The 12,994-nt window shown below is 46.7% G+C and overlaps 1 protein-coding gene across 1 annotated transcript in view; it reads right to left on the bottom strand.

The window, feature by feature from the left end:
• Positions 1-5,239, bottom strand: part of MOGAT2 (monoacylglycerol O-acyltransferase 2) — a 58,649-nt gene extending 53,410 nt beyond the window's left edge. The window contains exon 1 of the mRNA XM_084617579.1: positions 5,058-5,239. Within this exon, the coding sequence (XP_084473705.1) occupies positions 5,058-5,151 (94 nt within the window). The 5' untranslated portion in view covers positions 5,152-5,239. The remainder of the gene's footprint in view (positions 1-5,057) is intronic.
• Between the last annotated feature and the right edge of the window lie 7,755 nt (positions 5,240-12,994).

Genomic DNA, 12,994 nt, shown 5'->3' with positions numbered 1-12,994 from the left:
TCCACCCTAGCTTACTAGTGCATGTGCTTGTAAAACATGCCGCAGTGAACTCGCGTTTCCCATACAGCAGTTCTGTCCGAGTCTAGAGCCTAGCCCTTAAAGGTGCCCAGGCTGCAGTGCCTGTAACTCTTTTGGGTTAGATCATGCTGCCCATAACAGGGCACTGCCCCAGATGGGGAAGCGGGGAGCACAGAGGCATAATTCCTCCTGGGGCTCTATTTTTTGCTTGTGTGTGTACACATCATGGAGCCATGACTCTGCCCACTCTGCCCCCCTGAGCATTTAGGTGACCACGCAAAAGGGATCCATATTCTTCCCTTGCCTGTGGGACCAGGTTAGGGTTAGACACAATCTAGCCCTTGGCATTTACTGTTGTGCAGAATTCAAGAGGCCAGGGCTTTCATTCCTGCCCTAGAATCTAAGATCCTGTCATTAGACATTAGGCTGCCAAGTTATAAGTGTTCTGGCCTCAGCCCTGATGCCTAGTGGTTACTGTGTAACACTGCTGTATTGGATTCCTAGGTGTAATTTCCCTGGTGCTGTCTAGGATGCTGTCCTCCTGGGTCTCACTGCTGAGTGTGTTATCTTAGTGGTTACTGCTCTGCTCTGCCATGTAGGAGACATGATTATGGTCTTTAGGGCTGGGGTGAGCATCTGCTCCTGCTGCCTAGTGGTTATTCTTTGTAGTGGATTCCCTCAGAATTCAGCTGGTTCCTTTTGAACCTCTTGAAACATCAACAATGGCTTTTTATGGCTTTAAATAACCTATTCGAGGAGTGAAAGCAACAAAGGTGAGAGACTCTTATGTCTATGTCAAAGGAGGGCTCATGTCCCAGAAAAACTAGCTGCCCAGATGCCAACGGATCCTGAAATTTTAGTATCTGTCCATTTAGTCTTTAACTTGGAAGAACGGTGGTTTATGAATGGAGGCTCTTCAGATTCTGAAAGTGACATCGGTGTCCACTGGGGCTGACTCTCTGGCACTACTGCGTGAACTAAAGGAAGGTCTCTCAGCAGCATAGGGCCTAAGACAACATTTAGTAGCTCTAATCCCATCCAGTAGGGGGTGATGCACCAACACACCAGATAGCACATCACACACTAATTATCATAAGCATTTATAAGGTGCCAGATTGAAAAGCCCATTATGAAATATTTGTTCTCCTGGTTGGTACTTATAGGGTGTACTCAAGTAACCTCCTAACCTTCTCTTTGTTAAACAAAATATATAGGCTTAAGTAGATCCATCACTATAAGGCACATTTTCTAAGTCTTTAAGCATCTCGTGATTCTTCTCTACACCCTCTCCAATTTTTCAACATCCTTCTTGAATTGTGGGCACCAGAATTGACACAGTGTTCCAACAGCAGTCACACCAGTGCCAAATACAGTGCCTCTCTATACCTACTCAAGGTTCCCCTGTTTCTGGATCCCAGGATCGCATTAGCTCTTTTGGTTACAGCATCATGAGGGGCTCATGTTCAGCTGATTATCCACCAGGGCCCCCAAAACTTTTTCAGAGTCACTGCTTCCCGGATAGAGTCCCCTATTGTGTAAGTATGGCCTACAGTCTTTGTATCCACTCACATTTAGCTGTATTAAAATGAATGTCTTTTGCTTGTGGCAGTTTACCAAGCGATGCAGATCGCTCTGCATCAGTGCCCTGTCCTCTTCATCATTTACCACTTCCCCCAAGTTTTGCGTCATAGAATAAGTGCCAGGACGCATTGGGGGGATCCACATGATGCAGATGCCCCTGTGTCCAGGCGCAGAACCGCCATTGCCATGGCACTGGAGCAGAGGCAGGCTGAAAGGGGCAGAGGGGTAAATGAGAATGGAGCTGGGTTCTGCTGATTCTGGAGCCCTGCAAAACTCCAGGCAGATGAGGCACATGCTAGGGCAGCCCTTGAGGCTGTAAGCGTCCGATGGGAGAGGTGCAAACTGTTTTTTCACACGCTCCCCCCACAAGCTTTGTGCCTCCCAAGCTTTTTCTGCTTCTGAAGCAAGCAGGACCTCAATGTTCATCACACACACTCTCTCTCTCTCTCTCACGTGCCTCTCTTTCTCTTTTTCCAGGACCCAACCTCGGCCTCGTGGAGATGCAGATCATGTCTGCCTGTTGAAAAAGAAACTGCAGCAGACTCTACCCCCAGAGCTGGCCCAGCCCCTGGGATCTGGCTGTGCCATTCATGTGCTGAGCTATCCAGCACCCCTCTTGAGAAAGAATGGTTCCTCTTACTTCCCAGCTGCCCCATTCTCCTTGCATTGGTTCATTTGCATAACCATAGCAACAGCTACCAGAGGAGGTAAAGCTGAATGGCTGATTTCTGGCTCTCCAGCTAAAGGTCTGTGCAAATGCCTGGCACAGATTGACTGTACCTTGGAGAGTCCTTATCTCAGGGCCGAACCTTGAACCTTTCTAGGCCAGAGATTAGCAGCCAGGGACCAAACTCTGCTCATTTAGAGCCTGATCTTGTGAGTTTGGGTGGTACCCTGTAAGGCACACAGCACCTTACAGGGTAATGTCCTTGTATAGAACTCATCAAAAAATTTCTGGCTGAATATTTTTCCATCAGAAAATGCTGGCTTGTCAAAACTGATGTGTTCCTGCGGAAAGTTCTGATGTCAACAACGTTCTGTTTGGGGGGAATGGGAGGGAGTGAAACTGTCGGCATTTCAGCCATGTTGAACGGTTCCCTTCTGACACTTTTTTGGAACACCTTGGTTTTTGTATGGGATGCTTGTGTGCGTGTATGTGCATGTACATTTATATATAGAATATGAGCTATGAAGTGACAATCTAAAGAAAACATTTTTGTTTGAGCCCCAAACCAACTTCTTTTTCAACTATTTGATTCCCCGCCCTCTTGCCCCCCAGAAATTTCAGTTTGGAACAATAACAAACTTCAGCATTTCTCTCAGAATTGAAACTCTGAGTTTTGACCAGGTCGATCCTTACAACCGTGTGATCCAGAAGTAACCCCTTGGAAGTCAAGGGAGCTCATTCTGTTCACTTGTCGGGTCTAAACCACCATAACTCTATTGATTTCAGCAGGGTCGCTCTTGATTTACATCAGCGTGAAATAAGAGCAAAACTTGTTCCTGTCACTGATTAGAGAACTCCACTTGTACTTAAAGTGCAACTTGGCTACCAATGTGCTGTTAAAACCCTCAAATATACCACGTCTTACAGAGGGAACTTCAAGTGCTTTACAATCATTGAGCTATTTAGCTCAGTTGGAGGAAGGTTGCCCATCATTTTATAAATGGGGGAGAGGGACTTTCCTGAACAGAACCTAGACATACTGGGTCCAGTGGAGCTGTATTCTGTGCAGAACCTGGAGGGGGAAAGGGAACTGTACACCTCCCTTGCATTCCTGGGATCCCCCAGGCTACAACAGACATTAAACCAGCACTTGGCAAATTAGAGCAGGTGCAAGGCAATAGAGCGATTGCCCAGCCGTGCTCTGACATGCATTGAAACGCCACACATGCTGGGATGGTGTAGGGCTGGCCTGGTCAGCTCTGCACCACCTAAGCATTCCTCAGAGATGCAAGGGAAAGGGGAAGGATTAATTGTCCAGTTAGGGCGGCTTTAGGGGCTGTTGGTGCGCCTGGTACAATATAAAGGGGCCGATGCTATGGATCACACAGCATTGAGTCCAAACGTAGCCATGCCAGAGGGTTAACAACAAAACGAAACCTCAGCCTTTGCTTTCCTTGCAGGTCTGGATTCCCTGCAAGACCCCAGTTCTCTGCCCAAAGAACCTCTGCTGTGCCTCTTTGTATCCAGGGCACAGTTACATTGCATCTGCCACAATAAGTTAGCCACTTCCCGTAGTCACTGAGATATAGAGAGGTTAAATGGCTTGGCCAGTGGGACAGTGGTCCAGTTTATTCCTATTCTTGTGGCTGAACCTAGAGGCCAGATCTTGAACTGCTATAAAGCAACAGACCTTACACCAGCTGAGAATCTGGCCCCACATCTCCTGACTCCCACACCCACGTTCTGTCCATTGAACAATACTGCCTTAATAGAACAGCAAGTCTCTCCCTCTCATTTTCATTATTATTTAATTTAATCTGTTAGCTGCATGATAATAGGTTTTCTGAGCTTCTGAACTTTTGAATGAGTTCCTTGCCCAAGCTGGGTTTCCTCGGAAACTGCCTTTTTTTTTTGTTTTGTTTATCTAAACAAAGAACTCTGCTGCTCAGTGCAGGCAGACCAGCTTCTACATCCTTCGGCCATAATGCATTTTTGTAGACGCTCCTATGACTAACTTGAATCCAGGCATTGTGATCATCAGGGTTGCATTTTTATGAGTAACACCGAGCACGTGTGTAATTAGACAAGCAAAAAGGCAAGCCTAAGGAGGTGAAAGGATAACTAATTTAGAGGCCAGCTCTGAATAAGAAGTGGGAGTGGGGCTGGGCAGAGTGGCTCAGAGATGCAGACTACACCAAGTCTCTGTTCTTAGCTTGCAGGGTTTTTTTTAAAGAAATCCCTAAATAAGGCAAAGCCACAGAAAGGGAGCGCTCAGTAGATCCTGGGACTATGCTGTTTGGGTGGTGATAACAGAAACAAGGCAGAGTGCAGCGGCAAATGCAATTTACAGGCTGCAGGACAGACTTTTCCTAACACACCCGTATCTGGGCACAGTATCGAAATTAAGAGCAACGTCATTTGTGTCCAAAGAAAGGACTTAACTTTCCACTCCTCTTCGTTATTATTAAACATATTCTGAGATGTACTATCCTGCTTTCCTAACCTACAGAATGTTTAGATTCTGGTAAGGGAGAGATGTGGGGGCGTCCGCAGCTTCCCTGTGCACAAATGTATTGCTGCTCGCGCTGTAAGGAGGCAGCATCGTGCAGTGGCTACCTGATAGGCGTTGGTGGGCTAGGGCTCTGTTCCCAGCTCTGCCATTGTATTGATGTGAGAGGTTAATTTCTGTGCCTCAGTTTCCTCATCTGTAATGTGGGTCACAGGCTCTTTCTTCCTCTGTAAGGTGCTGGGATAGCACTTTTCTCTAGAGAGACATTAAAATAAATCTTACCTAGTCCCAGGAAACTGAAGACCCACTGAACTACTGAAGCAGTCTGAAGCCTTCTCTTTAAAGGAATAGAGAGAGGAGCAAATTCAACCTTCATCTTGGACCAAGTGTGTGATTCAAAAGGCACAGGACTTTCTTCAAGTGGGAAAAGCAGAGAGCAAAGTCTTTTGCATGTATTTACACCGTTTTACAGTACAGCAAGTTGTGCAACATACAGTAAGTACAGAGGTTGGTAATCTTGTGATCAGCAAGCCCAGCCCATTTCAGGAAGCGTGAGTAGAAGAATGTTCTCTGGGAGTAGACAGGGACTGTAAATCAAAGCCCTCAACAAATAAACAAACAAAAACCAGACAGTCACTTAGGGTTTCACAATCTTACCTCCTACTCACCATCCTTGAAATAGGCTCTCTTTAGGACCCTGATCTGACCTTTTATTCATGTGTGTCCCTATTTCCGGGGGAGGGCGGGAGGGGGAAGGAGTTTCTTGTTTCTTTCCTCCAGCTGCTTGAAGTACTCAGCTGTGCATCTGCTTCTAGGAAGGGACTTGGTCTCTGGAGCATTCACACACACACACATGCACACAATTGAGACATGGCCACGGAGAGACACTTTTCTTTCTCCCCATACAACGCTCCATGACAACTGTAAATGAGAATTGTTTTTGGTTTTCTTTTCTCTTATTATAGAAGGGACAAGCACAGGCAGGTCCATTGTTCACACTGTCAAGGGCTCTTGTATTTGCAGACTGTATGTAGCTGAAGGACCCATGCAAAATTCTCCCTCAGCAGTGCAGCTTTGGAAGCTGGAAATCCAGCTATTTCTTCTTTTAGAGCAAGGCAAATGCAGGGAGACAATATTACAAAATGAGGAAGACACAACAGCTGAGGGTGTTGGTGTCTGCTGGGCAGAGGCGAGAAGCTCTGTTGCTTTGGGGGTGATGAATCTGATTTTAAAAGGTTTACCTTGTAGATAAGGGACTGGATCTTTCATGGCTACTGCAGCTGGAGGGGGAGATTGGTAAGCAGGTTAGCGGAACTACAAAAGACTGCCAGTAGCAAAAATCCCCAACGGTTGGTGCTGGGACACTAGATGGGGAGGGCTCTGAGTTACTACAAAGAATTCTTTCCCAGGTATCTGGGTCCTGGGTCTTGCCCACATGCTCTGAGTCTAACTGATCACCATATTTGGGGTCAGGAAGGAATGTTCCCCAGGGTCAGATTGGCAGAGACCCTGGGTTTTTTTTGCCTTCCTCTGCAGAATGGGGCACGGGCCACATGCAGGTTTAAACTAGGGTAAATGGTGGATTCCTCTGTAACTTGAAGTCTTTAAATCATGATTTGCGGATTTCAGTAACTCAGCCAGAGGTTGTGGGTCTATTACAGGAGTGGGTGGGGGAGGTTCTATGCCCTGCAATGTGCAGAAGGTCAGCCTAGACGATCACAATGGTCCCTTCTGACCTTAAAGTCTCTGAGTCTGAGAACTCCACGAATATTGATAATGTGGGCGTACCATGGATTTATATAAATTCATTATGATATTTTCTGTCTTATCCATCCCTTTCCTAATGGTTCCTAACATTCTGTTAGCTGTTTTGATTGCTGCTGTACATTGAGTGGATGTTTTCAGAGAACTATCCACAATGACTGCAAGATCTCTTTCTTGAGTGGTAACAGCTAATTTAAACCCCATCATTTTGTAGGTATAGTTGGGATTATGTTTTCCAGTGTGCATTACTTTGCATTTATCTACATTGAATTTCATCTGCCATTTTGGTGCCCAGTCTCCCAATTTTGTGGGATCCCTTTGCAACCCTTCTCAGTTTGCATCAGACTTAACTATCTTAAGGAATTTTGTATCAACTGCAACCTTTGCCAACTCACTATTTATTCCCTTTTTCCAGATCATTTATGAACATGTTGAATTGGACTGGTTCCAGTCCAGATTCTTAGGGAACAACACTATTTACCTCTCTCCATTCTGAAAACCGACTATTTAATCCTACCCTTTGTTTCCTGTCTTTTAACCACACACTGATCCATGAGAGGACCTTCCTTCTTATCGCATGACTTCTTACTTTGCTTAAGAGCCTTTGTTGAGGGACCTTGTCAAAAGCTTTCTGAAAATCTAAGTACACTATATCCACTGGATTGCCCTTGTCCACATGTTTGTTGACCCCTCAAAGAATTCTAACAGATTGGTGAGGCATGATTTCCCTTTACAAAAGCCACATTGACTCTTCCCCAATAAATTGTGTTCAGCTACGTGTGGCGCACCAGCTGTGGTCCTGGTATAACGTCCCATCAGTAGATGACTCGCTGCACTCTCCATTAGCTTCAGTTTCCAGAATAGCCCCAAGATAGAGCTCACTTGAATTGTCTGCTTTTGTGGTGACAAAAGCCTGGGGTTTTCAGCTGATTGATTTTAATGATTAAATTTGTAGTGAGAGAGAGAGAGAGAGAGAAAAGAGAAGATTCTGCCATCAGGTCTAAGAGCAAGGTGTGTGGTCAGAGGTGGGCAGCAAGAGGTTCTCTGATTGCACAGTTTACTTGGATCATGATCTCCATGATATTTGCTTGAATTATAAATGGCGCATGTGGCATATGATTGAGATAAGTGAGGTGGTGAACTCAACACTTACCAGAAGGGATTCATTTCTTCTAACAACCTTGAAGCGTACAGTAAACTTCTACCTTCTACTGTAAGGAGGAAAAATAGATTTGACAACTGGGAAACTAGACAACTCTTGTTCTGATTTATGTACTGCTTTCAAAGGCGGCAACAAGGACACCACCCTGGGAGTTGAAGACCTCAGTTCAGTTCCCTGCTCCGCCACTCACCAATTGTGTGACTGTGGGCAAGTTTAGTTTCACTGTGCCTCGGTTTCCTCTTTATCAGGCGTTAAAAGTACACTTTCTATGGGAGATGCTTTGGAAATCTCTGGATAAAAATGGATACTGAAAAATTAGTGAGCTCGGAGGAGCTCAATCTGCTTATCTTATTAAAGAGAATATCTGGTGCTAGATGGCTCTTTCACCCAGCAGACCAAAGTGTCACAAGATCCAGTTGCTGGGAGTTGAATGTGAAACAAGATGAAAATTTCTAAAGGAGGGTCTCTAACCAGCTTGCTAATAGGGGGTGATAAATTCTCCATTGCGTGGAGTTTTTATATCAACACTGTATGACTTTCTACTAGTACAACCACAAGTTTTTGAGCTAGATACAGTTTTATCAGAGCTAAATAGTGTTTAGGCTTGTGATGGCTGAGAACATTCTGATGACTAACTTAGGTCTGCTACAAACTTGTCCTTCCACCTGTTTCTTCACCGTGTCTTGTCTAAATCTTAGCTTGTGAACTCTCTGGGGCAGGGGCTGTCTCTGTGACTTGTTTGTTGTCTGCTATAATGGGATCCTGATCCCCCTGTGGGACCTTAGATGCTATTGCAATAGAAATAATTATCATTAAGTCTTCATTGTATAGATGGAGAATGGAGGTCCGGAGAGGCTAAGTGACTTTGCCAAAATCTCACAGGAAGTCTGTGGCAGGCAGGGCTGAGTACTGGTGTGCTCTAATCACTAGATTATCCTTTCTCTGTAGCTTTGTCATCTAAACCACATGATATTTCTGCTCCCAGACGATTGAGCCTCCTTAACCAGAAGAATAATGGATAACAAACTCCAGGTACAAATTTTCAGATCTGTACTGAAGTTCACAAACTTTTTGGTGGATCACCAGCAGCAGTCTGAATAATATTATCCCCCCAAATCACTGAGAAACATTAATAGATTCCTTCCCTCTCCCCCACTAATGTATGGCCAGCTCTGATAATTAAGAAATTACTCAAGAAAATGAACTAATCCATTGCCAATCCCGTGTTGTGGTGTAAAGCCTAGAAGATAAAGGCTTTGCATCATAAAAGGACAATAAAGTAATAAACACTGGCAGAGAGACATTTGCTAACACTGGCAACTTTCTGATAACCAGAAGATTGCAAAGCTTGAAGGTTCAGAATTTACAAGTTGAAATCTCAGTTAAACCAGGGTCTGTGTATGTAAATGCCTTGGCGGGAGAGAAGCTGGGAAAGTGTTGGGTGCCTGTTAGAATGTGCAGGGCTGTCACAACGATTAAATGACTCCCTTGCACTGTGTGCAGTGCCCTGGGGAAAGATCTCCTTGAATTGCTTGACTCTGTCAATTAGGCTATTAATGCAGATGATCAAATTCTAAAGGCAGCCAAATTCTGCTAGCCTCCCTGACTGTCCCTGCCCCCACCTAATCAAGACAGTCTGGCCCTCCATCTGCCTGATATGCCTGGTCTGGAGCAGGTCAGGAATATCCTGACTGAAGTCTTTCAGCGGAAAATAACAATTTGTTGAAACCGAAATGTTTTGTGGAAGCACATTGGTTTTGATGAACTTCCAGTGAAACGCAAGCAGGCTTCAGAAACAAGGGTACTCAGGCTTCTGGGGTCTGTGGCAATGGGGCTGCCCCACCACATGGACTGTCCTAGAGCTTCCAGTGACTGCAGCTCTGGGGAAGTCCTGCCGGATGGACTGCCTCAGAGACAGAACTCCAGAGCTCTTTAGCTCCGTGTCCATAAACCAAGAGTGATGTGGAGTCGGGGAGCCTTGGAGTTTGGGCTCCCAGACTCAACTTCTTTAAGCAAAACATTATTTGGAAACAAAGTGTTTGGGGTGGGCAGGGGTTTGGATTCCCCTTTAGTGGGAAACTGAGAAATTTCCATTTCGTTCCAAAAAGGGAGCAATCTTTTTTTAGAATTTTGGAATTTCCCACAGAACGGAAATTCCGACTTTCAGTCAGCTCTAGGCTGGTCCTTCCCTCTGTGTACAAGAGGTAGGAACATTTCTTCTCACCTCATCCCATATGCCCCAAGGCTGGGCCCAACTGCAGTTGCAGTCACTGCATTCCCCTTTATGGAAGTCTCGTTCCTGCTGCTGGGGAATGTGGGCGGGATGGAGGTGAGGCCATGACACACACCTTGCACTTGGTGCCCTGCGCAGAGTAGCATAGGGTGAACTGTGCTATCCTGAGGCACAGTGCAACCCAGAGCTCCTACTATGGGCTTTATAGGCTTATGTTATGGGCTTGACGTCATAGACGCCGACTCCGTGGGTGCTCTGGGGCTGGAGCACCCATGGGGAAAAATTAGTGGGTGGTCTGCACCAACCGGCAGCCAAGCTCCCCTTCCCGCTCCCCCCACCCCACCTCACTTCCTCCTCCCCTGAGTGCTCCGCATCTCCTCTCCTCCACCTACCTCCCAGCGCTTGCCACCGCCAAACAGCTGTAGCATACTCCGGGAGGAAGAGGGGAGGAGTGGGAACTTGGCACGCTCAGAGGAGTAGGCGGGGAAGAGGCAGGGCCTGGGCGGGGATTTGGGGAAGGAGTAGGAATAGGGGCAGGGAGGGGGCAGAGTTGGGGTGGGGACTTTGGGGAAGGGGTTGGAATGGGGGCTGGAGGAGGCGGGGCAGGGGTGAAGTTGGGGCAGGGCCGGGGACAGACAGGGGTTGAGCACTCACCAGCGCCAGTAGAAGTTGGCACCTATGCTTGACGTGGGTGAAATTCTATGGCCTTAGTTCTGCAGGTTAGACTAGATGATCATAATGGTTCCTTCTGGCCCTAAAATCTATGCATGGGGCAGCTCTGCACCGCTTCCAATGCAAGGCAGTAACAAAGCTTTTGGTGAGCATGATACAGTAAAAGCTGTGTTATCTGGCACTTTACCAACTGGGAAGCTCTAGAAACTAGCATTTAGGGAGGGGGTACAGCACCTGGGCTCTGGGAGAGAGTTTGGGTGCGGGAGGGGGCTTAGGACAGGTGGTTGAGGTGCTGGATCTGGGCGGCACTCACCTCAGGTGGCTCCCCGCAAGAGGCAACATGTCCCTGCTGCTCCTAGGCGGAGGCATGGCCAGGCTGCTCTGCGCGCTGCCTCTGCCTGCAGGTACCGCCCCTGGAGCTCCCATTGGCTGTGGTCCCCAGCCAATGGGAGCTGTGGGGGCAGTGCATGGAGCCCCCGTGGCCATTCCTCCACCTAGGAGCAGTGGGGACATGTTGCCACTTGTAGGGAGCCACCTGAGGTGAGTGCTGCCCGGATCCAGCACCCAAAAACCCTCCCACGCCACAACCCGCTGCCCCAAGCCCCCTCCCCACCCAAACTCCCTCTCTCTTAGTTAACGAGAATTTTTGACTTACTGGCACGCCCCATTCCCCCAACATGCCAGATAACAAAGCTATTACTGTATATGGAGTCCACTGGCACAGCTTGAAGATTTGCACTGCTGGGGAGAGGAGGGCAGAAGGCTAAGGTGTGAGTCATGCAGGGCTTGTGGCCCAGAACTTGGCCTCAGTGTGCCATTAATTCCTCATCGATTTCAGTGGTGAGTTCATGGTAAAAACTAATGTCATGATACAGCCCTTGGAAAGCAGGAATTATGACCATATTCAATGCATGGCCATATGGAGGGGTCTGTCTGTCTGCACTGAGCCCAGAAGAGTGATTATTAAATAGCTTGAGATCAAATAGCTCTTTAAAGTGCATAGCTGAAATGCTACATGGTAAGTTAAAAGGTAACCCAGGGGTCATTTCTGCCAGGCAAATGAAAATGTCCTATCATGAGAGCGGATGCAAATCCCACGTTATTTATGGCTACTTGAAAACTTCAAATGTAATTCCCTTGTAATGGACAAGAATGAAATTAGAAAGCTACTCACCGGATACATGCCATGTAGTCACAGAGTAATTACACGAATATTTGAATGCTGCTATAGCTCCTTAAATATGTTGCCAAACAGCAGTGACAGTGTTCCCATTAAAACACTCCTAAAGATCGCAGAACACATTCATTTTGACTGGGATGCAGTTAAACTGCTGTTTGCATTACAGTAGGGCCTGAGGCCCCAGCTGAGACACAGATCCCCTTGTGCTGGGTGCTGTACTAATGCATAATAACAGGCGCTACATGTAACACTTTGCAGAGAACAGTTTGTTCCATTAATTTCGCCCCTTTCTTTGTTTGCAAATTACCAGCACTTTCCATTTGTACATCAGTAAAAACTGTTCAGTGACTGGTCTATGTTGACTTATTTCAGCCTAGATTTTTGCTTGCAAGTCAGTTGCTGCAGCAGTTGCACTGGGTATTCCTTAGAGGCCTGATTCGGAGAGGTGAGGAGCACCTCCCCAGAGCTGTAGAGAGCCCTCTTTTCCTTTCAGGAGGTGCTTAGCACCTCACAGATACCGCCCTTTGTGGTGCTGAGTGCTGGTCTCCTCAGTAATGCGGTATTGTTAATTGGACAACTTCTTAACTCCCTCAGCTGTCAAGATAGGCACACACACACATTTCTGATGCAAATATGCTCTGGATGTTTATTGCCGAGTCTCTTTAACACATAGTGGACAATTGTGGAATAACCAATCTCTCAGGGAAGTTTGCTTCCTGACCCTCATCAGTGAGTAGGTAGTTCCTGCCCTGAAGCATGCATTTACTGATGTATCCCTTCCCCCTTGACCCAGTACAGCTATGGATGTTCTCATTGCTATAAAGATCTAATTCCTGTGTGGGTCCTGCTAAACTCTTGACCTTAATTATATGTTGTGGCTATGAGTTCCATTGGTTAGCAAAGTGCTGTGTGGCTTTAAATCTCGATCAGTTTTAACCTTTTTGCCTTTCATTATCATTGACCATTTGCTGCAGTGAAGTGTACTCGCATATTACGGCTGCAGAGGGGAGTCTCTGGGGCCATGCCTGGGTTTTGCTGCAAAGACCCAGGCAGGCAGCCGCTGCGTGAGAGGAAGGTGGTTGGTGTTCTGAGAAGACCCTGGGCTGCTCCTTCCTTCTGTAGTCCTAGACTGGAGTTTTGCAGTGTGGGTGGGGCTTCCCCCTCCCATAGCCAATCAGAAAGAGTTCTGAGAAAGCGGACAGGATACG

The sequence above is a fragment of the Lepidochelys olivacea genome (genome assembly GCF_965140295.1).
Source record: "Lepidochelys olivacea isolate rLepOli2 genome assembly, chromosome: 1".
Lineage (NCBI taxonomy): Eukaryota > Metazoa > Chordata > Testudines > Cheloniidae > Lepidochelys > Lepidochelys olivacea.
The sequence above is the reverse complement of the archived record's forward strand: the minus strand, read 5'-3'. Positions and strand labels throughout refer to the sequence as shown.